The sequence below is a fragment of the Antechinus flavipes genome, chromosome 2 (genome assembly GCF_016432865.1).
Source record: "Antechinus flavipes isolate AdamAnt ecotype Samford, QLD, Australia chromosome 2, AdamAnt_v2, whole genome shotgun sequence".
Lineage (NCBI taxonomy): Eukaryota > Metazoa > Chordata > Mammalia > Dasyuromorphia > Dasyuridae > Antechinus > Antechinus flavipes.
In genome coordinates this window covers 355263598-355284759 of record NC_067399.1, presented here as the reverse complement: position 1 = coordinate 355284759, position 21162 = coordinate 355263598, and the positions used below count along the sequence as shown (strand labels likewise).

Genomic DNA, 21162 nt, shown 5'->3' with positions numbered 1-21162 from the left:
AAAATCCTTGATGGGGAAAATCTTCAACTCTGCCTCAGTGAGGGACCCTGCCCAAGGGAAACAAGACAGTTTCATTCTGTTATCTAGAAAGAAACTCATTCAATTCAAATTCCAGCTCAAGCTGAAACCCAGCGAACAGATGAGCCAACTTGGGACTCCACCCACAAGTTCCCTTCAGCTTGTAGCCAAAGCTCCTATTATAAAAGAGCCAATCTAAAATCCTCTCTTTGCAGAGGTTCTAAACATTCCAGTTATGCCATGCTTGCTATGCTAAGGGCCTCTGTCCACTGGAATATTTTTTTCCAGTACCATTCTCTCATTACCCTCACCAATTTCCCTAAGGAGATTTCATGCCTCTCCATGGGGATTTCTAACCTTAGTTCCCAATCCTTATAATTAAACCTCTTTTATCAATCTAGGTTTTGGGGTCTGTAAATTCCTTTACAGAGAATCTCTGTGCCACCAGAAGGGAGTTTTTTTCCTCAAAACTCCCTAACCTTGTGCCGAATCCCAAGAGAGTGTAGGGGAGCCAAATCTCTCCATTTGGTTCCCTGAACCCCAACCTGCTGCTAGACCTTATCATTTAACTCTCTGACCACCAAAAACCCTAATCTCATTTTGGTTCCCTAAATCTAGACCTTATCATTTGGTTCCCTCACCAGTAACCCCAAAACCTAAACCTCATCAGTACCATTAAATTTAGCCACTATGGCTAATTTTTTGGTGGTTTTTAGAATTTTTAGATGATCTTGGGCAATTTATAATCTCCTAGGATCACAGTTTCCTTATGTGTAAAATGAGACAATTTGGCCTACTATAAGTCAGTCAACAAATAAATAAATATATCTAAAGTCCCTTCCAAAGCTAGCTCTATGATCCTATGCTATGTCTCAACATTCACATAGCTAACACACTGATTCAGACCTTTGTCATCTCTCATGCAGACTACTATAAGAACCTCCCGATTGGTCTTCCTAACTCCTTCCTCTTTTCTTTCCAATCCTCTCTCACCCATTTACCAAATCATTATTATTAAAATAAAGGTTGACCCTAACATTCCCCAGATCAAGAAGCGCCTGATATTACCAGGAAAAAATAAATAAAAATATGTTTGGCATTTAAAGGTCCCCAGAAAATTCAGCTTTACCCTTCCTTTCTGGGCTTATTGAAAGTTTATCTCTTTGGTATACTCTAATTTCCCCAGGTATCTAGATTTGTAAACTGAACACCATATACAACATTTTAGCACCCATCTCTGTCTTTTCTTGAACTATCCATCCCATATATCAGGATTGCACTTTCCCCTTACATCTACCCCTCAGGATCTCAAACTACCTTTATAGCTCAAGTACCACCTTCCCTAGTCTGAGCCCCTAGTTTCTAGTGATTGCCCTAGGGGAAATAAGTTTTTAGATATTTCATTTTTCATTTCCTATGTAGATATTTGTCCCTAAAGGATAAGGAGAAAAAGTTTCATTTTGATATTTGTAGACCCAGTATACAGCATAGTGACTAACACATTGTATGAACTTAATTAACGATGTTTGAAATATAAATAGGAAGGGCAATAACAACAAAAACCTGAACTGTGAATAATTATAATGACTTAATTTGGCTCATAAAAAGAAAATGTTCCTCCTACTTTACAGAAGCAAGGAACTATGGATGTGAAAATTAGCATATATTTTCGAATTCAGTTTATGGGTTGGTTAGTTTTGCTGACTTGATTTTTTTCTCCTTATTCTCTGTTACAAGAGATGCTCTCTGGATAAAGAAGGTAAAAAGGGAAACATGGAAATGAAAGTGATGAAAAACAAAATGGACAAGTCGTTATAAAATAAGGAAATTGGAGCCAATGATTCTATAAAACCAACAAAAAATAAAGGAAAAATAAAAATAAACGGTTATTGAACTGAAGAGTATTTAGCAGAACTGAAACTGAGTAAGGTAAATGGGTTGTTTCTGTAAGAAAAGAAAAGAAAGTACAACAAATTACTTCTTAATGTTTTCTTTTCTCTTTTTTTTTTTTTTTAAACAAAAGCATATTTGGAATGCCAAAAGCCAGTTAAATGCCAAATCACAGTGAAGGATCAAAACCACTGTTAAACAATATTCAAGGAGTATAATTTTTATACCTTGTTGACAGGTATAAAAGTCACAATACGTGTGTTCAGGATTTACTTTTGTTTTGTTTTGTTTTCCTGGAGAAAAAATACCCAGACAATATCCCAAAATATCACATATCTTACTAAAATGCTAAGATTGATAGATTGACTGCAAATTGACTGCAGAGTTTATTGATTGTAGATTTCATGCTCAGAGACAAGATAATACAGCTAAAAGTTATATATTATAAAGAAGAAAATTTTTAAAAGGAAATGTTATGTTAATAAGTGAAAAATCAATTAAGACAAAACCAAATTTATATAGCTTCTATGATATATATTGAGGACAAGGATATGCTTAAATATGAAAATTTTTAAAATTTAAGTGAAAATCAAGAAAGACAAAAAACAAATTTATACAGCTTGTATGATATATATTGAGGATAAAGATATGCTTAAATATGTAGTTTTTTTGTAAACTAAGAATTATTATTTACTATGATACAAATAATTCTTAGAGGCATACAAAAATTTTTTAAAATTGTAAAAGTTTACATTTAGAATAAAGGTAAAGTTTAAGAATTTACAAAATAGTTCTTGGTTATAAAATTTCAAATTTTTAAAAAGTAAAAAGGCATGAATAATAGATATTGAAAATCAATAAGAATGGTTTTTTTCTACATCTCTTAATGTGCCAAGTTAAAAATAAATAAATAAATAAAGGAAAGTAATTGGTAACCATGTCCAAAAAGTGACTAAACTGTGTATACCCTGTAATACAGAAATAACAATTTTAGGCCTTGAAGAGACAGCAGGTACATAAAGTGCCCAGGTGGAGGGAGAGTGGTTTATAATACAAGGAATTCACCTTAGCCATTTATCACAATCACAGAGGATGATCTTTATTGACATGAAAGGGCTCACAAGTTAAATCAAAATGATTAAGCAACATGCTTTGAATAAAATGACTTTTTAAAGGTTCAAAGTGAAGAGGGGCAGACAGTAAGGCAGGTATCCACGAAGTTAAGGAGGAGTTTAGGGAGGAGTTAGGGTGGACTCTTGTAGAGAACTACTACTTGTTGCTGAAGTCTGTACCATCAAAAGAATTTTCTATACAGAAATTTGTCACTGCTACCTCTATCATGACTGACTTCTCTAAAAAAAAAAAAAATGCCAAAGAACATCACTGATGCTTATTTACTTCAATAAGAGCTAAGTAAGCCTAAACAACAAAAAGAACTCTTCTATGTAGAAAGAGAGAAATATGAAGTCACACAAAGCCAATCAAAAGAGCAGATCCACATATATTGTCCCCAAAGCAATGAAGTTTCTCAACTACATTTTTACACATGACCTGAGTGACTCTTGTGATTAGTAATGTAGCAGACATTGGCTGGGAATTATCAACCAACCAAGACGGGGCTATTAATTTGATTTCCATTTGCTATTTATCCTTTGAAAGTGAAAAGTTAACACCCCCTTGTCTAGTTCAGAGGGGCTGAGGATAGTAAAAGAGCTTGCCTCTTTTCTAACTACTGTGTGCCATTTTGAAAATGTTTCCTGGTGGGCCACAAATTGAAACAACTTTCTTTTTTGATTCAAGATCATGGATCCCAAAGGGGCAATTGAATTCCTCATGTAATAGGAATTAAATTTCTTTTAATGTGAATAAAAAATAAGAATTCTATTACCTCTAAGGAGGAGGGACTGAGAGAGAAAATGTAACAATCCAGTTTGACAGGATGTATTAGACAGAGCTAATGGAATTTGGGCCTTTGCTAATCCTTTATGTTGTTCTCTTGCTTGAAGACCAAAAAGGGAGTACAGAAACCTGTTTTTATACTCTCCTCACTTCCTCCTCAGGAGGAAGTTCACATGGACACAGTCCAGAAATGCCCAAATAGGCCCAAGAGAAGGAAGCGAATGCCATTCTTTTTTTACAGGAATAGTTTTGTGCCTTACATTACTAAAATTATAAAGAAATATATTTTTAATAAATGGTATTTTTTATTGACAGAATTGTTTGCTGTTGAGCTAAAGAATACGCTAATGCACCATGGTCTATGTGGTTCTTGGTTCAAATTATATTAGATTGGATATTCATTATCAGGATATATCCTATGCCCTAAAAATCCCCATTAAATACTTACTTCTAGACTATAACCATGTAGTTAATTCGTTAATTTGTGGATTAATTTGTAGATGCACAAGCCTAAGATCAAAATATCCCTAGAGTCCAAGCACTGCAACAGATACAGATATACAGTAGACCTAATCACTGGTTGGTAAATGGGAGTTGCCTCCCAGTCCCCAGCCTTATTAACACTATGGCTTCCCCTATATATGATTCTCTTTCTCCAGTGTGTATCCTTCCAAATTAGTGTTTTTCAAATAAATTTCAAATAACATTAAAATATTTGGAATAATAAAAAGTAATTACATTAGATGATAATGATTTTCTAATACTTTCATGTATCCTTGTCATGATTATCTGAATTTATATTAGTAATCTCTCTGTACCAACAATGTCTAGGACCTAAACTCAAGCTATCCTTCAAAACAGTTGATAATAAAAGCCAGGGCTAATAAATGAATAAACTAATAAGGGTAGTGATAATTAGTGGTTTTTAATCTACTGGTGATAGCTGCTCAAATGACAGATTATTTATAATGTAGTGATATAGTAGGGAATTAATTTGTTTTGCCTAACCTGAAGCCTCAAATTTATAGAATTTTTAGGATTGATTATACTCTGGAATCTGTTGAACCTGGCTGTTGAAATCTTATTATGTAACCTAGATATTTTAAATATCAAAAATGTTTCCTTAAAATTTTTTACTTTCCAGCTCTGAAAAATCATACAAGTCTTAGAACTAAGACCCCCCAATAGAAATCAGATATCAGCAAATTTCAGCCTGCATTTCAAATTAAATCCATTATGTGTTTCTGTACATTTTATTATTCCAATGATCTAGATCACAAATCATCCAGAGCTTCCCATTCTATACAAATTTTGTTTATGTCCTCCCATGAACCTTCCACAGGAATATCCCTTTAATAGTATCACTGCACTGCTTCTTGTGCTCAATTCCTCTTTCATGATCATATCTCTCCATTGTTCTTTGAGTGGCCTAAAATACTCTGTTATGATAATTATATTATTATAACATTTAAAGCAGTAATAGGAGAAGATGGTTCTTTGTTTTATGTGTAGATTTATAAAGTCACTAACACGAACTGGCTGTTTCCCCCCTAATTATCAGGCACCTAACCAGCATTCTGCATTCTCAAAATGGTAAGTTATAGCTTTCTAAGAACTTCAACCAATTCTATTAGTTGGAAATGTAATGGATGCCATTAAGTGCTAAAGATTTTAGTATACTTTACTTAAATATTTCAAAGATAAACAGTTTCATCTACATAGGTATCCCCCATCCACTTTTATTAATCATAATTTCTTATCAGATGTTACTCCAGACTTTCTCTACTTTGCTCCAGTTTTTCATCCTGCAACTTTATTCTGGCTCTAGGATTTGGAAAGTATAAGTATCCTTCCTATATCCCTGTGGCATCTCGTTAGATGGTTCCTCCCAGAACCTCTGTTTAAGGAGGGTAGTAAGAACAACCCTGTCTATATTTCTCACCAGACTTCTCTATCACACCTCCAAACTGGGTATCTTCTCTCCTCTATCTTCCCATCGACTTTTCAGCTTTCTTCAATTTTGTTCCCCATTAGAATGTAAGCTCCTGGACATCAGGAGCTTTCTCCTGACTTTCATTTATATTCCTAGCACCTGGCCTAGTGCTCAGCAAATTAATAAACACTCAATAAATGCCTGGTTAGGCTGCATGATGCAATAGATAGTGAGATAGCCTTGGGAACCCAAGCTGAAATTCTGCCTCTAATACATACTAGCTGTATGACCCCAATGAGGAAAGCACTTAACTCTTCAGGACTCCTACGCTACTTTCTAAGATCTCCATTATCATAGTGGGAGTCTGATCATCCTAAAATAGAAGATCCTTCTTCTCCCTGGAAGGCCTCTAAATATGATGAAGTTAAAGAGAAACTAGCTCAAAAAAAAAAAAAAAAAAAAAAAAAAAAGACCAAAACAGTAGCCTAGTAAAAATCTCCATGTCACTTATTCTATCAGTGTCATGGGTGAAGCCTGCTTCTATACAACCTTCCAAGAAGTTTTGAACACTGGAGCACCAAACACTTTTATGATAGTAGGAGAAAAAGAGGAAGTAAATTTTCTGCTCTACAAAGGCCTAAACTGACCAATCAATAGACATGATTGTAACAATGACTGACTTCAGGGTTTCACATATACATCTAGGTTCTAACAATTTTGGAAAAACCTCTAAGTAATGAAATACTTCTGTCAAAAGTTTCCTTGAGATAATTATCTACTTTAATATTCCAAATTATTGAGGATTTGGGATAGACAAAACCTTATTTTTCTTCCCAGAAACAAAACAAAACAAAATAAAACCCTAATTAGCTGAAAGATTAGCAAGAAATCTGATGGAGAAAGTAAAGCAAGATGCATTCATTTAAACTAATATAGCAGATAAGGTGTAACACTCCTGGTCTTGGAATCTATGGTTTCAATTATAAATATGTTAAGATGTGGAATTATAAAGAGAACTAGTTGAGTAACTAAGTACTTGTAAATGAAAAGCTAAACTGAGACTGCCACTGTTGGCATATTTATTGTTTTACAAGTAAATATTGTAAGTATAGGAAGCTCTACATCTCCTATGTAAATGAAATTATAGGGAAAAAAAACACTTGTATAAATTATATGATGTGAGAATTCACTTGTAAAATTAAAACATGTGTAAAGCTACATGTGTAAAAGTTGGAGGGTTGATTAAAGTCCTGAGGGTACTAAATCAACCTTTATTATTCACCCATCATAGCAAAAGGTCCAAACAACAAGAGTATATTTCTGCTATTTGATATATACAGAAGAAGCCACAACTACTGCAGAATAAATCCAATATCCAGGATTTACCCCTAAACCATTACAATATTGCAACTTCCAATTAGCATCAAATGAGCAGGTCACAAATCTCCATTGCCTTAAGTTCTCTAATCAAAATACCATTAAGGATAAAAAAAATAATCCCCCAAAACATTTATTTTTAAAAGTAAAGGGAAAAATGAGGAAAATGAAAATATGACTCACACACCAAAGTAAAAATTTCAACTTAGTCAGTATTGGAATATGTCAACACTGTTATTACTGCAGTTCTAAGAATTGCCCAGAATCACAGAGTGAGGTACTGTCAAAGGAAGGACTTGAAATGAAACCAAGAAGGCTGACAATAGTTCTTTTCACTTCCTTGCTTCCTCTATATATACATTTATTTGTAGGAAATTAATTGTGGCAGACTGATGAATCTAATGATTAAATAAAACTTAAATCCAATGGAAAAAATTAAAAAAAAAAACTTCACAAATCTTTGATAGCTTCTTTTGATTTGTTTCTTCTATGAAGCTTCTATGAAGCTTAAGTTTTGTTTAGACAATGTGCACAAGGATTTTGGAGAACAGGTGATAAATTATATCTTTTATATACCCAAGGTAAAAGAAATTTAAGAAGGTACTGGAAGATTTTTTTACCTACTTTAAAAGAAAAGATGTCCCCTTTCATAGAAAAAGGAAGGGGTAGTGATAAATATTTGTTTCTTTTTTTAAAAGAATGGGTAAATCCTGATCTCAGATCAAGCAAAAGCAAAAATTGATCTAATTAAGAGATAAGGAAGAAAACTTTATCTTCCTAAAGGGTACCATAGATAATGAAGCAATATCAATACTAAACATATATGCACCAAGTGGTATAGCATCTAAATTCCTAAATGAGAAGTTACAAGAGCTACAAGAAGAAATAGTAAAATTATAATAGTGGAAGATATCAATTTTGTTCTCTCAAAACTAGGTAAATAGAACCACAAAATAAATAAGAAAGAAGTTAAGGAGGTAAATAGAATACTAGAAAAGTTAAGTATGATAGATCTTTGGAGAAAATTGAATGGAGATAGAAAAGAGTACACTTTCTTCTCAGCAGTTCATGAAACCTACACAAAAACTGACCATATATTAATATATAAAGACCTCAAAATCAAATGCAAAAAAGCAGAAATAGTAAATGCATTTTTTTTTCAGATCATGATGTAATAAAAATTACATTCAATAAAAGGCCAGGGGAAAACAGACCAAAAAATAATTGGAAATTAAATAATCTCATCCTAGAAAATGAGTGGATGAAACAGCAAATCATAGACACAATAATTTCATCCAAGAGAATGACAATGAGACAACATACCAAGATTTGTGGGATGCAGCCAAAGTGGTAATAAGGGAAAATTTTATATCTATAGATGCTTACTTGCATAAAATAGAGAAAGAGAAGATCAATGAATTGAGCTTGCCACTAAAAAAGCTAAAAAAAATAACAAAATTTTAAAAAAGAATGGGTAGGATGGGTAAAGAAAAAGGCTGTAATTGATTGACAACTGTGTCTTAAAAGGTAAAATGACTTTGGATGGAAACAAATTTATATTTTATCTTTTATGTGACAATAAATACCTATGATTTCAGAAAATGCTTTGACTTTTCCTACTATACTGAGATTCCTTTATAAAAATGATTGACTTAGATGTACTGACATTTGGAGAATGTTTTAGAGGCAATTTTTTAAAAATTACTGTGAAGTAATCCCAAATACAAAATAGTGTATGCTTTTAAATGACTTTTTCATTTTCAGTATTTTCCCAATTACACATAAAATCTTTAACATTCATTTTTTTTTTTAATTTTGAGTTCCCATATCCAAAGAGCAAACTGTACGTAACCTTTGATCCATCTAGACACCACTAGGTCTGTATCCCAAAGAAATCATTAAAAAGGGAAAAAAGAATAAATGAACAAAAATATTTATAGTAGCTCTTTTTGTGGTGGCAAAAATTGGAAACTAAGGGGATGCCCATCAATGGGGGGGAAAGCTGAACAAGTTGGAGTATATGCTCCTACCTGCTGCTAGACCTTATCATTTAACTCCCTGACCACCAAAAACCCTAATCTCATTTTGGTTCCCTAAATCTAGACCTCATCATCTGGTTCCCTACTAAAGGGAACCCCAAAAGCTAAACCTCATCATTATCACCTCAGAGAACACAGATCAATCAAAGAAATCAAACACCCAGATCACAGCATGCAATCTTAAAATACCCTCAAGTGGTATGCTTATCAAATTAAAATGTAATTTAGAATTTTTTTAAAAATACAATTATATATACTACTACATTTAAATGTAAATTAACATGTAGCCCATGGGAATCCTCGTAATAGCCCACATTTCTATTTGAGTTTGACACCACTAATCAAAAAGGAAAGCAAAAGTGGTCCTCATGACTCACAATGACCTAGTCAAACAATGGCTCAAAAATAAATGTAATTGTTCCTGCTAGCTTTACTGTCACAGGCAGATAAAATAAGAAGGCTCTTAGATTAATCTATGCTGAAAACTCTGTGAAAAGTAAATGACAAAGGTCAGAAGGAGACCCTGATCTGGAATTCACTTAAGTAGAAATTAACATAAGACATTCTAGCCAAATAAAATACATTGAAAACAGAGAATCTGGGAAAAGTAAAAAACATATGAAAAATGTAATCTGTAATATAGGTCTACATAATATATATAACAGTTCCATATGAAAGGCTAGTGTCTTGATGAAAATTTTTTTAAGTAAATAGAAAGACTGGATTTTGGATACTGGATTTGGATACTTCTTAAAAATGTTAGTATAGTTCAAAACTTTCTAAATAAATCTTCTAAAGTGCATTTCCATTACCATATCATCCATGAAGTCTTTCCTGCAATACTTTCCTCTCCATTATAAACTTTCTCATACTTACTCTGTTTGTTTCTTCGGTAGTTTATAGCAAAATGTCATTTTAATTAATGCCAAAATTCTACAAAAGCAGAGTAGACATCTGTCCACATGATGCCATTTAAGGAAGCTTCCCAAACCATTCCTGACAAAAAAGGGCCTTCAATGGTGTCTTAAATTTTATCATAAATGATGTCCTATTAAAATATAAAAAAGTCTCTACTACTTTAGTACACGAAATCTTTACTTGACGCATCCACATGTACCTTTGACTAGTGGATGGGTAGAAATTTGGATGGGGAAAATTACATAATAACTTCAACATAAATATTGGTTTCCTTTTTAATCTTGCATATTTTATTCACTTGAAAACTTTTTTGTGAGAAACCCATTGTTCAAATGAGTTCTCACGTCCAACAACAGGAGCTTTATATCCATAATATGTATTCCTGTGATAATAGATAAGGTTTTATCCTAATGATTCCAGCTTCCTTAGACTGGACTTGTCTTGAGCCAGGTCATCAAGCCACAGCTTGGCTAGACTCACAAGCTTATATATCTATAGAGTTGGAAGTGAAGGAAAGCAGTTTGTTTGGGACCACAGGTATTAAGTTTGCTTGCTGATGACTTACCTCCCTGATATCACAATATTTTCTATTTTAAGTAAATTACTGTTTTTACTATGATGACATCATGAAATCGATCATAATAATAATAGATAATACTTTTATAGTGCTTTAAGATTTGCAAAGCACTTTATAGATATTATTGTATTTGATCCTCATATGGACCTTGTAAGGTAAATGAAAAATAATATGCTTCAATCTGCATTCAAACTTCATCAGTTCTTCTTTGGGAATTAGATGACATTCATTGCTTCCATGACACTATCTATCTTAGTTTCTACCATGTCTTCCCCATTTGCCTTCAGTCTTTCACAACATCAGGATCTTGTGTCCAATGAGTCTCAGTCTTATCATTATGTGGCCAAAATATTTAAGCTTCAATTGTCTGAAGGGCAGTGCAGTGCATACAGTGTCAAGCCTGGAGTTAGTCAGACTTATCTTAGTGAGTTCAAATTTGGCCTCATTAGCCATGTAATCTTGTTTACTTCAGTTTGAGCTGGAGAAGGAAACAGCAAATCACTCTAGTATTTGCCAAGAAAATCCCAAAGAGTCCGACACTGAACAATCAACAAAATCAGTATGTAATCTTCCAATGAATAGTCTGAATTAATTTATTTAAATGTTGACTGATTTGATCTCCTTATTTTTCAAAGGGACTCTCAAAAGCCTTTTCTAGTACCACAATTTTAAAGAATTGATTCCACAGCACTCAGCTTTCCTTACAATTCATATGCAAATAATTATGGGCATAGAAGACAGGATAATATGTACTCCATTGCAAATTAATTTAATTGGCATATTTATAATAATAATAGGATTCACATAGCTTTTTAACATTTGCAAAGTGCTTCTTTACATATATTGATTTGATCCTTGCAAAAATCCTGGGAAGTAGGTACTGTTATTACCTTCATTTTATATGATTGTCTAGGATCACACAACCAGTAAATATCTAATGCAGTATTTAATTTGGTTTTTGTTTTATTCACAGTGCCACTTATGCAACTAGACATTGAACATAAATGGATAGTAATCTCAGAAGAAATGCACTAATAGGGGAATTTTACCTGTCTCCCTATAGAAATAGAACCAAACAAAAACTTGAGCTATACTAATTTTTAAAAATAGGATGAAAGAGCCAACTAAAGAGCAGTTATAGTCATAAGATCTATTCAAATGAGAAATTTAAGAAGTATCCTCCACATGCTTCCTACAAGCACCAGTGCGATTGGCATTGTGGAATACAAAGATAAATATAGTCCTTCCCCTAAAAGAGCATAAAAACTAGTAAGAATCCAGAACAATAAACTTAAGTATTCAAATAAGTAGAATAAAGATACAACAAGTGAATTCGAGATAATGAATATTGGAGGGAATATGGGAAAACTGATTCACTGATACATTGTTGGTGGAGTTGTAAACTGATCTAATCATTCTGGAGAGCAATTTGGAACTATGCTCAAAGAACTATCAAACTGTGCATACCCTTTGACCCAGCAGTGTTACTACCTGGCTTATATCCCAAAAAAGAGATCTTAAAGGAGGGAAAGGGACCCACACATGCAAAAATGTTTGTGGCAGCCTTTTTTGTAGTGGCAAGTAACTGGAAACTGAGTGGATGCCTGTCAGTTAGAGAATGGCTAAATAATATATTCCTTTTCTAGAAAAATAGGCTATTTATGATTTCACTGATAAATATAACTCTCAGCTAAGGAAACTCTCTACCAATACAGGTCAGCAGTTTTTCTGTTAACTTACAGTCTTAGAAGAGGTTGTACTATGGGATGGGGCAACTCTGTTCATATTTGATTTTGTACAGCCCAAGAGCTAAGAATAGCAGAAAGGCTGAATTTGGCCCTTAGGCCATAGTTTGCTGTTCCATAACATTCATATATTTTTATTTAGCCATTCTCTAACTGACAGGCATCCACTCAGTTTCCAGTTACTTGCCACTACAAAAAAGGCTGCCACAAACATTTTTGCACGTGTGGGTCCCTTTCCGTCCTTTAAGATCTTTTTTTTGGGATATAAGCCAGGTAGTAACACTGCTGGGTCAAAGGGTATGCACAGTTTGATAGTTCTTTGAGCATAGTTCCAAATTGCTCTCCAGAATGGTTAGATCAGTTTACAACTCCACCAACAATGTATTAGTGAATCAGTTTTCCCATATCCCCTCCAATATTCATCATTATCTCGAATTCACTTGTTGTATCTTTATTCTACTTATTTGAATACTTAAGTTTATTGTTCTGGATTCTTACTAGTTTTTATGCTCTTTTAGGGGAAGGACTATATTTATCTTTGTATTCCACAATGCCAATCGCACTGGTGCTTGTAGGAAGCATGTGGAGGATACTTCTTAAATTTCTCATTTGAATAGATCTTATGACTATAACTGCTCTTTAGTTGGCTCTTTCATCCTATTTTTAAAAATTAGTATAGCTCAAGTTTTTGTTTGGTTCTATTTCTATAGGGAGACAGGTAAAATTCCCCTATTAGTGCATTTCTTCTGAGATTACTATCCATTTATGTTCAATGTCTAGTTGCATAAGTGGTACTGTGAATAAAACAAAAACCAAATTAAATACTGCATTAGATATTTACTGGTTGTGTGATCCTAGACAATCACATAAAATGAAGGTAATAACAGTACCTACTTCCCAGGATTTTTGCAAGGATCAAATCAATATATGTAAAGAAGCACTTTGCAAATGTTAAAAAGCTATGTGAATCCTATTATTATTATAAATATGCCAATTTAATTTGCAATGGGGTACATATTATCCTGTCTTCTATGCCCATAATTATTTGCATATGTATTGTAAGGAAAGCTGAGTGCTGTGGAATCAATTCTTTAAAATTGTGGTACTAGAAAAGGCTTTTGAGAGTCCCTTTGAAAAATAAGGAGATCAAATCAGTCAACATTTAAATAAATTAATTCAGACTATTGCTGATTCCTATGTTATCTTAGAAAGTTGCCTAGTAGACTGAAAAGTCTAGGATCATACGACTCCTATATGTCAGAAGCACAAAATAGGTTAAGATAACTTACCATGATTTTGCTAAAATCTAGGTAAATTATATATATAAAATATTCTTCTGATCGACTAATTTAGTAACCCACTATCCAAAAAAAAATAGTCTAGTGTGATTTATCCTTAAGGAAGTCTTTCTTACTTTTTGTAATTGGTGCTCTCTTTGCTTGCTAGATGTTCGCTTTCTCTTTCATTATTGGCAAAATTTTGGTCAAGTTCACTAAGCAAACTATGGTTTGTAGATTCTGCTCTTTTCCTTAGGGTTACAAGATTTAAAAAAATTAGGATTTCTTTTGCTGTTAGTTACCACTCCTGTTTCATATAATCTTTCAAATATTACTGTTTTGGTAATCCCATTTGCTAATTTTCTTAGAACTCAAGGATGTAATTTATTTGGGCAAGAGGCTTGAATTCATTGACAAAATTAGCTATATTCTTATTTATTTATCTTGGATACCAACCACTCCTCACACACTTTTGTTTTGTCATTTTAAAAACAGAGATCATCCTCTTTGGCAGAGAAAACAGAAACAAAATAAAAATTGATTAGCTCTGCCTTCTCTTGGTGTGTATTGTTCCATACATCTCAAGTAGCAGACCTATCCTTTATTTGATTTTTGTCTTTCTTTTTTGGTTTCTAGTTTATATCAATAGCATCAATTCATTCTGAGTTTTACCACTCCTGAAATTGTGTAGAACATACCATGTTTCTTCTTCTTTGTATATGTATAATGTGTGTATATGTATGTATATGTATATAAACTAATATGGCTGATGAGTGACCATATCATCCAATTGGTCTTTTTAGGCAAAATTCATTTTTCCTATTCATTTTAATTGTTTTTCTTTGTGCTTTTAGAATTTCATCCTTAAGAACTTCTCTATTCTGGGCTTATATCCTTGATAGAATTTTAGTCCAGGAAATGCTACCTATCTTTCTCTGAATCTTTAAAATCTGCTTTTCTCAAATCTAGAGGGCATGCCAGACTACATTCACTTTTCCTTTTTTTTTTTCTATCACAAATTTTAAGAAGTAATGATCCCTTCCCCACAAAGTACCCATTATTTACATCTTCAAAATAAATTTCTATTAATTATAATCAAAACTGATAGAGAATTTTTACTTTCTTAATCCTCTACCTTTTGAAATATATGATTATCATTAAGCCATCCCTCCTAGATTTGTCATCTGCAAATCTCATAAACATGCCCTTATCTGAGTTACTTATGAAAACACAAGGCAAGATCCATTCAGTGGAACAAATTCGGTACAGAAAACAGAAGCAGACAGTGTTTGATAACCCCAACACTCCAGCTGCTGGAGTAAGGATTCACTAGTTGTGAAATCTCTTAGAAAAATGGGAAAGTAAGATGGAAGAAATTAGATGTAGAACAATATTCCTTCATTCCAATTAGAGTTTAAGTTTTGAATTTTTAAAAAATTTAAATAGTAAACAGAACAGAGCCAATTACTGAGTTCTAGATCCTTCTAAGACTTACCTACCAAGTTGACACTGAAAAGATCTAATTTTTCTTTTTCTGTCCAGAGGATCACTGGTGTATACCACTGACCAAATTGCTATTTCTCCTTCCACTCTCTCTCTCTCTTTTTTTTTTTTTCTGAGACAATTGGGGTTAAGTGACTTGCTCAGAGTCACACAGGTAGGAAGTGTTAACTATCTGGGTCAAATTTGAAATCAGGTCCTCCTGACTTCAGGGCTAGTGCTCTATTTACTGTCACCTAGCTGCCTTTCCTTCTATTATCTTTATGCAAATGTTTTCAGCCATGCTTCCTTTGCACATCTATCTTTCTCTGCATCTTTAAAATCTGCTTTTCTCAAGCACACAGTGCTAATCCACAACACCCACACATACCTTTATACTTACCCTGCTTCTTTTGAATAAGGTACACACACTGATACCAAAGTTATAATCCATTCAACTGCTATTCTTTCTTCATTGCGGCTATTCTCCATGATAATGGAAGATATGTATAGGCCAATTTCTCTGTTTCCCATTTTACTTACTACTCCAAAGAATTCTGGAGATAAAGGATTTGTAACATTTCTAACACTTCATACCTATGTAAAGTTGGGTAATCAATCACTTAAAGTCTTAGTTTCCTTTCTGTAAAATTCAGACTAATTGGACTATATAACTTCTGAGTCCCTTGTAGCTTTAAATCAATGATCCCCTTTGATTAAACTTAGAAAACACTCGACATATACATTCTTTTTATTTTTTAATCTTAATTTTTTTAATGAATAAAAATCTGTTTGTTTTTTTCTTCCCACTTCCCTGCCTATAATTAAAAATAAGAGAAGAGACAGCTAGGTGATACAATAGATAAAATACTGGCCCTGGAGTCAGGAGGACCTGAGTTCAAATAGACCTCAGACATTTTATACTATGTGATCCTGGGCAAATCACTTAATCCCAATTGCCTCGTTGAAAAAAATCAAAATTAAAATAAAATAAAGAAAAGAAAAAGAAAATCTTTGTGACATATAGGCCATGATCAAAATTATGTTTCATGCTGCATCCCAGGTCCATCACTTTTCTTTCAGATGGTAGATAGCATGATTCATAATTAAACTTCTGAAACATGATCACTTATTTTCTTGATCATTAATGTGATCAATTTATTGACGAATTTTATCTTATAATGTTATTGTAGTAATTTTCTTCTCACTCATTCTGTATCAATTATTCACCCAAGCTTTTTTTTTATTTCTATGGTACAATAATATACCTTTACATTAAACTCCATATCTATTACATTCATATACCATATTTATTCATCATACCCCAATTGATGGGCACCTCCTTAGTTTCTAGTTCTTTGCCATCACAAAAAGGAATGTTATAAATATTTTTGTAAATATGAGTCCTTTTCCTCTTTTTTTTGATCACTCTGAAGTCAATCACTTTGATTTCCCTGGGTCAAAGGATATGCACAATTTAATAAATTTGGTGTGATTTTTTCAAACTGTCTTCCAGAATGACTGGGCTAATTCATAACTCCACCAATAGTACAATAATGTAGTTATTTTCCCACAGTCCCCCTTCCCATATCTGTAATTTTATGTTTTTATAAATTTGATAAATGTGAAGTAGACCCTCAGAATGGCTTTAATTTACCAGCTGATACATTCTTAAGAGCTCTCAGGAATACTCCACCCTACTCATGAGATTGTCATCTCTGTATGTTAAGCCATATCCCAGAAATCAAAATCCCATTCTCAGATACCATTTCTTATTTTTTGCTCTTTTGCATCCCTTGAATTTAATAAGCAGTAGCAAGGAAAAAATAACACATGCCCTATGGTCTTCATTTTGTTACTGGAGATTTCATAAATCTTTTACAGTGTTTTTGAGGTTCTTTTTTATAAATACTTTTTGGACCCCATCAATCAGCAGAAGTGAGAATTAGTCTATCTTTTTAATATGAAAAGTTCTCGTTTAGGTTTAGGATAAATTTCCACTAACTTAAAACGTCTCTCCATTGTTGTTAGTAGGTCAACAATTACCTCAATACTTTTGAATAGGGAATCACCAATCACTTCTACTCTTTGCTACTTCCCTTCATTAGTATGGATGAGATCTCACCTGCTAACTTTAGAAGCTCTACCATATCAATTCTTAAAGGGCAAACAGATGTTTCCTCAAATCAGTTCCCTCTTCTTCAGGAGGAGCCTCAGATTTGTTTGTCTGTGTTTCTGGTTTTTTAGCTCCAAGTGTACACCTGTCCTTTTCCCTCCCTTCCTCTGTGACACTCTTCCATTCTCCTCCTCCTGATTAGATCAAGTTTCTCCATTAAGTCAGATCTTTTTTCTTCCCTCTGAAAAACTGAAACAGAAAAGACTAGCCACAAGGTCTTAAAAGAAAACTACTTCATTAAGAGATAGAACTGAAGCCATACATACATATCCCATTTAATTAGTGTATGGAATTTGCAGGTAAGGAAATTCTCTCTACTAATGGAAATAAATAACTCTTGGGCAATTTATAGTTTTGAGAATTATCTTTAGTGATATTATAAAGTTAAATGATTTGCCAAAGATAACACAAGCAAGCACATGTCAGAGACTAGAATTCAGGTATTCCTGATTCTGAGGGTAGCTCTCAATTTACTATGGGATACCTCCCCCTCTTTCCAATTTAAATAATTGAAATATTCCCTGTGAATAGACACCACATTGATCCACAATTGTCACAAACTATTCTTCCTTCAATCTCTGCATTTTGCAGCTCTCAGTTTTCTTGGGGGAGAAGTTGAAGATGATACCTGTAAAGGGCCAGAACTCTGGAGAAATATATTTGAGGCAAGGATTCTTACATCAAGGTGTTAACTCAGTGGAACTGATAAGACAATGGTTAGCTAGTTTAGTATGGTGAAATATTATATATATAATCATATGACTAATAGTTTTCTAGTTCAGCATGATTAATTTAATCTTACGACAAATAATAGTTTCCTAGTGATATAATGATTGGCTTATACTCAGTATGATGAATTGATTTAATTGTAATAGATTACACAAACTGGGGACAAACTCAACCATAGGAGAGAAGACTTGACCAGCCTCATGGTGGCTCTCCTGCCTTCATCACTTCTCCACTAAGACCAAGGACTAAGGCTGGTCCAGAGATCCTCTAGTGAGCTAGTCTGTACACTATATTTTAATCCACCCCTGTATGGGGACTCTAGAAATCAACAATATGTTTTGTCACCCCACTTAGGGGCTCTAGAAAGCAGGACATTACATTGAGATGTGCAGACTGCTGATTGTCTGGCTGACTGGATAGGAGCAGAGATGGACTGAGACTGCTGGCGCAGACTGGGAGACTGAAGGAGACAATAAATGGACTTTATCCCTGATTATTCTCGTGGTAATTATTCTGCTGAGACCAAGGCTGGTCCAAAGGCCTTCCAGAAAGTTAGTCAGAACACTACAGATACCAGGCACTAAAGTAGGGCAATAAAGTTACACTTGAAATAGAACCAAAAATAGCAATATCTTTAGGAAGTAGTATTTTCCTTTTGGGTTTACCATTTCCTTTTGAGTGTGGAGAAGTTATATGTCAACCAAATGTTGCAATTTCTTAAAGTCTCTTCTGGATGAACTCTATTAATATTGCTTCAGAGTTAAGAAAGTTAAGAAAGAACAAATGAGCCAGAGAAGGTACCCAGACAAACAACAACCCATTTGAGAGAAAAGAAGACAAATAGATAAGACCTGTTAGACACACTAAGTCTTAGAGACTTTTTCAAGGGCCTCCTATGCAAAAATCAGCAGCCCTGAACTGCTCCAACAGTTTTCTCTTCATACATGTCTCCTTTTTTTTTTTTTTCTGCCAATTATGATTGCTCTCCTATAATGTGCACAGGAGACAGTAAGAAGTAACAAGCAACGCTTTTTAAACATTATTTACTTCTAATTCTAAGAAAAGCTTCTAATTGTCTCTTTAAATCTCTAGTTAGAATAAATAATAAAGTTATTGAGCAACTGACCTTCTACTAGGAAGAGTCAACAAATTATTTGCTGTGATTTCAAAAGACCTCTTAGGTCTGTGTATATTCATACATCCTAACATCACCAGCCCAAATTCCTACATAAAATCCAAGGTTTCTGTGTTGAGGTAAAAGAAAAGGGGTGAGAGAAGGATGGCTGAAAAGTTAAGAACCCTTAGAGATTTGATTTTTGGCTGATTTCTGGGTTCCAATAGGTCTGATCTTCATTTATAAGTGTGTAGATTCAAACCCGTGGATCTATTTAGGTTCCAGCAAAGTTACCTGCTCCCTAGTTGCCAAGATAGCTTATAGCTCTTAGTGGTAAGCCACAGTTTCCTCATCCAATATGGAAACTGAATCGAGTGGCCCTTTCAATAAGTGCTATTAACACCTAAGAGATTCTAAAGAAAGCAAAGGAGGGCAACAGGCCAGGGGCCAAGTTTGAGAACTGAATAAAGTGTGGACCCATGCATCTCAAAGTTCATTGCTTAGCCAAAGATTTCCCTGGAAGTACTCTGAGCTCAGGACAAAGGCATACTATTTAAAATAAGAGAATTATGGTGTTGGAAAGCATCGTAGATGACACAGTCCCCCCAAATTACAGAGAACGAAATTAAAGTTCAAGGAGGTTAAAGTGGCCTGCTTAAGTAGCCAAGGTCATAATACTGGGAAAACAGATTCGAAATCTTCTGATTCTAAATTCAGTTTTTTTCCCACTGCTCTACGCTTCTTTTGATCCATCAAAATACAGGACTCACTTTAGATAGCCCCTCCCAGGAGTTTCCTCCTGTTCCTTAGTACTTAACTAGCACCGCAGACAATCGAGAACCTAGAGAAGTATGATTCATTGCGCCAGCTTTGGTTCGGCAAAAGCAGGTGTGTCTATGTAGGAGGAGAGTATTTCAGTAAACTTTGCAGTTCCCCAACTGAAAGATATTTGTCTATGAATTCTCCCAGGCGTACGACTAAGACAGCCTAGCAGAATCGCACTGACCTGCAATGGTCTCCTGGTAACCTTTAGTGAAGAACTGCATGGCTGTTGCCGCCCTCCAGGGGGTCTTGAGCAGTCCCTGCCGTTCCGGGTCCTCACCCAGAGAGCGCAGAATGGTGGAGTAAGCGCCCGCCAGACTGGGCAGGTTCAGCTCGTTATCTTCCACGCTGCGAGTCCGCTCCGTCTTCCAGTAGTCCACCTGCTGGGCAGTCTTTTCCTCCTGGCCCCGGGGCTTTTTCTCTAGTTCTTTCGGCTCTGGCCGGGATTGTTCCTTCGCAGAATACCCATTGCATTGGGCACCCCGCTTCTTCTCCACTGCTGTGCGAGCAGTATTGGCCTTATCCATCTGCCTGGAAGGCAGAAAAGGAACTGAAGCCCGTAGCGGCGGGCGTTCAGTTCTAGGGGAAGTTGGGACTCCTTCCATAGCTAGTTACTGGGACTGTAGCCACCGAACTTGTCTGGAGGATTTTCGGCACCTTTACGATTTCTAGGGTTTGAATATTTGCCCCGAGTGCGCGCCTGTGTTTGTGTGCGCGCCCGTGCGTGTCCAAGAAGTGTTCCTTCTCTGTCACAGCCAGCTTGCTGCGTCCACCTCCTCCTTTATACAGTCCAAGAAGGGCATGGTTCCCATTAGCCAGAGCTTGCCCGTGCGTCATCGGCTTCCAGCCTGGCCTCCACCCACTCCTCTAAGCGGACAGCTGGGCGTGGGGTGAGACACAAAACGAAAGGGGCTTCCCCTCGATGGGTGTTTGGTTAAAGACTACGTGCCAGTGGCCAATGCGTTTGTTTGTTGGCTTTGGCAGGAACCACTAGGAAGAACTGGGTTGACTTCTTATAAGAGGATTCAAGGATGAGGTAAATCAAATCAGAAAACAGTCAGCGAGCCACCATCAGAGAGCAGGAAACAGGCAGTCTCTTAGTTTGGCCTTTCCCCTATTTCTGTCAAGATTAATTGAGGGTGGGGGAAGAATAGTTAAGAATTGTAACA

At 34.8% G+C, this 21162-nt stretch overlaps 1 protein-coding gene across 1 annotated transcript in view; it reads right to left on the bottom strand.

Annotated features, from left to right (window-relative positions):
• GCH1 (GTP cyclohydrolase 1) overlaps positions 1–20777 on the bottom strand; it is a 69514-nt gene extending 48737 nt beyond the window's left edge. The window contains exon 1 of the mRNA XM_051978095.1: positions 20178–20777. Within this exon, the coding sequence (XP_051834055.1) occupies positions 20178–20598 (421 nt within the window). The 5' untranslated portion in view covers positions 20599–20777. The remainder of the gene's footprint in view (positions 1–20177) is intronic.
• Positions 20778–21162: the final 385 nt, after the last annotated feature.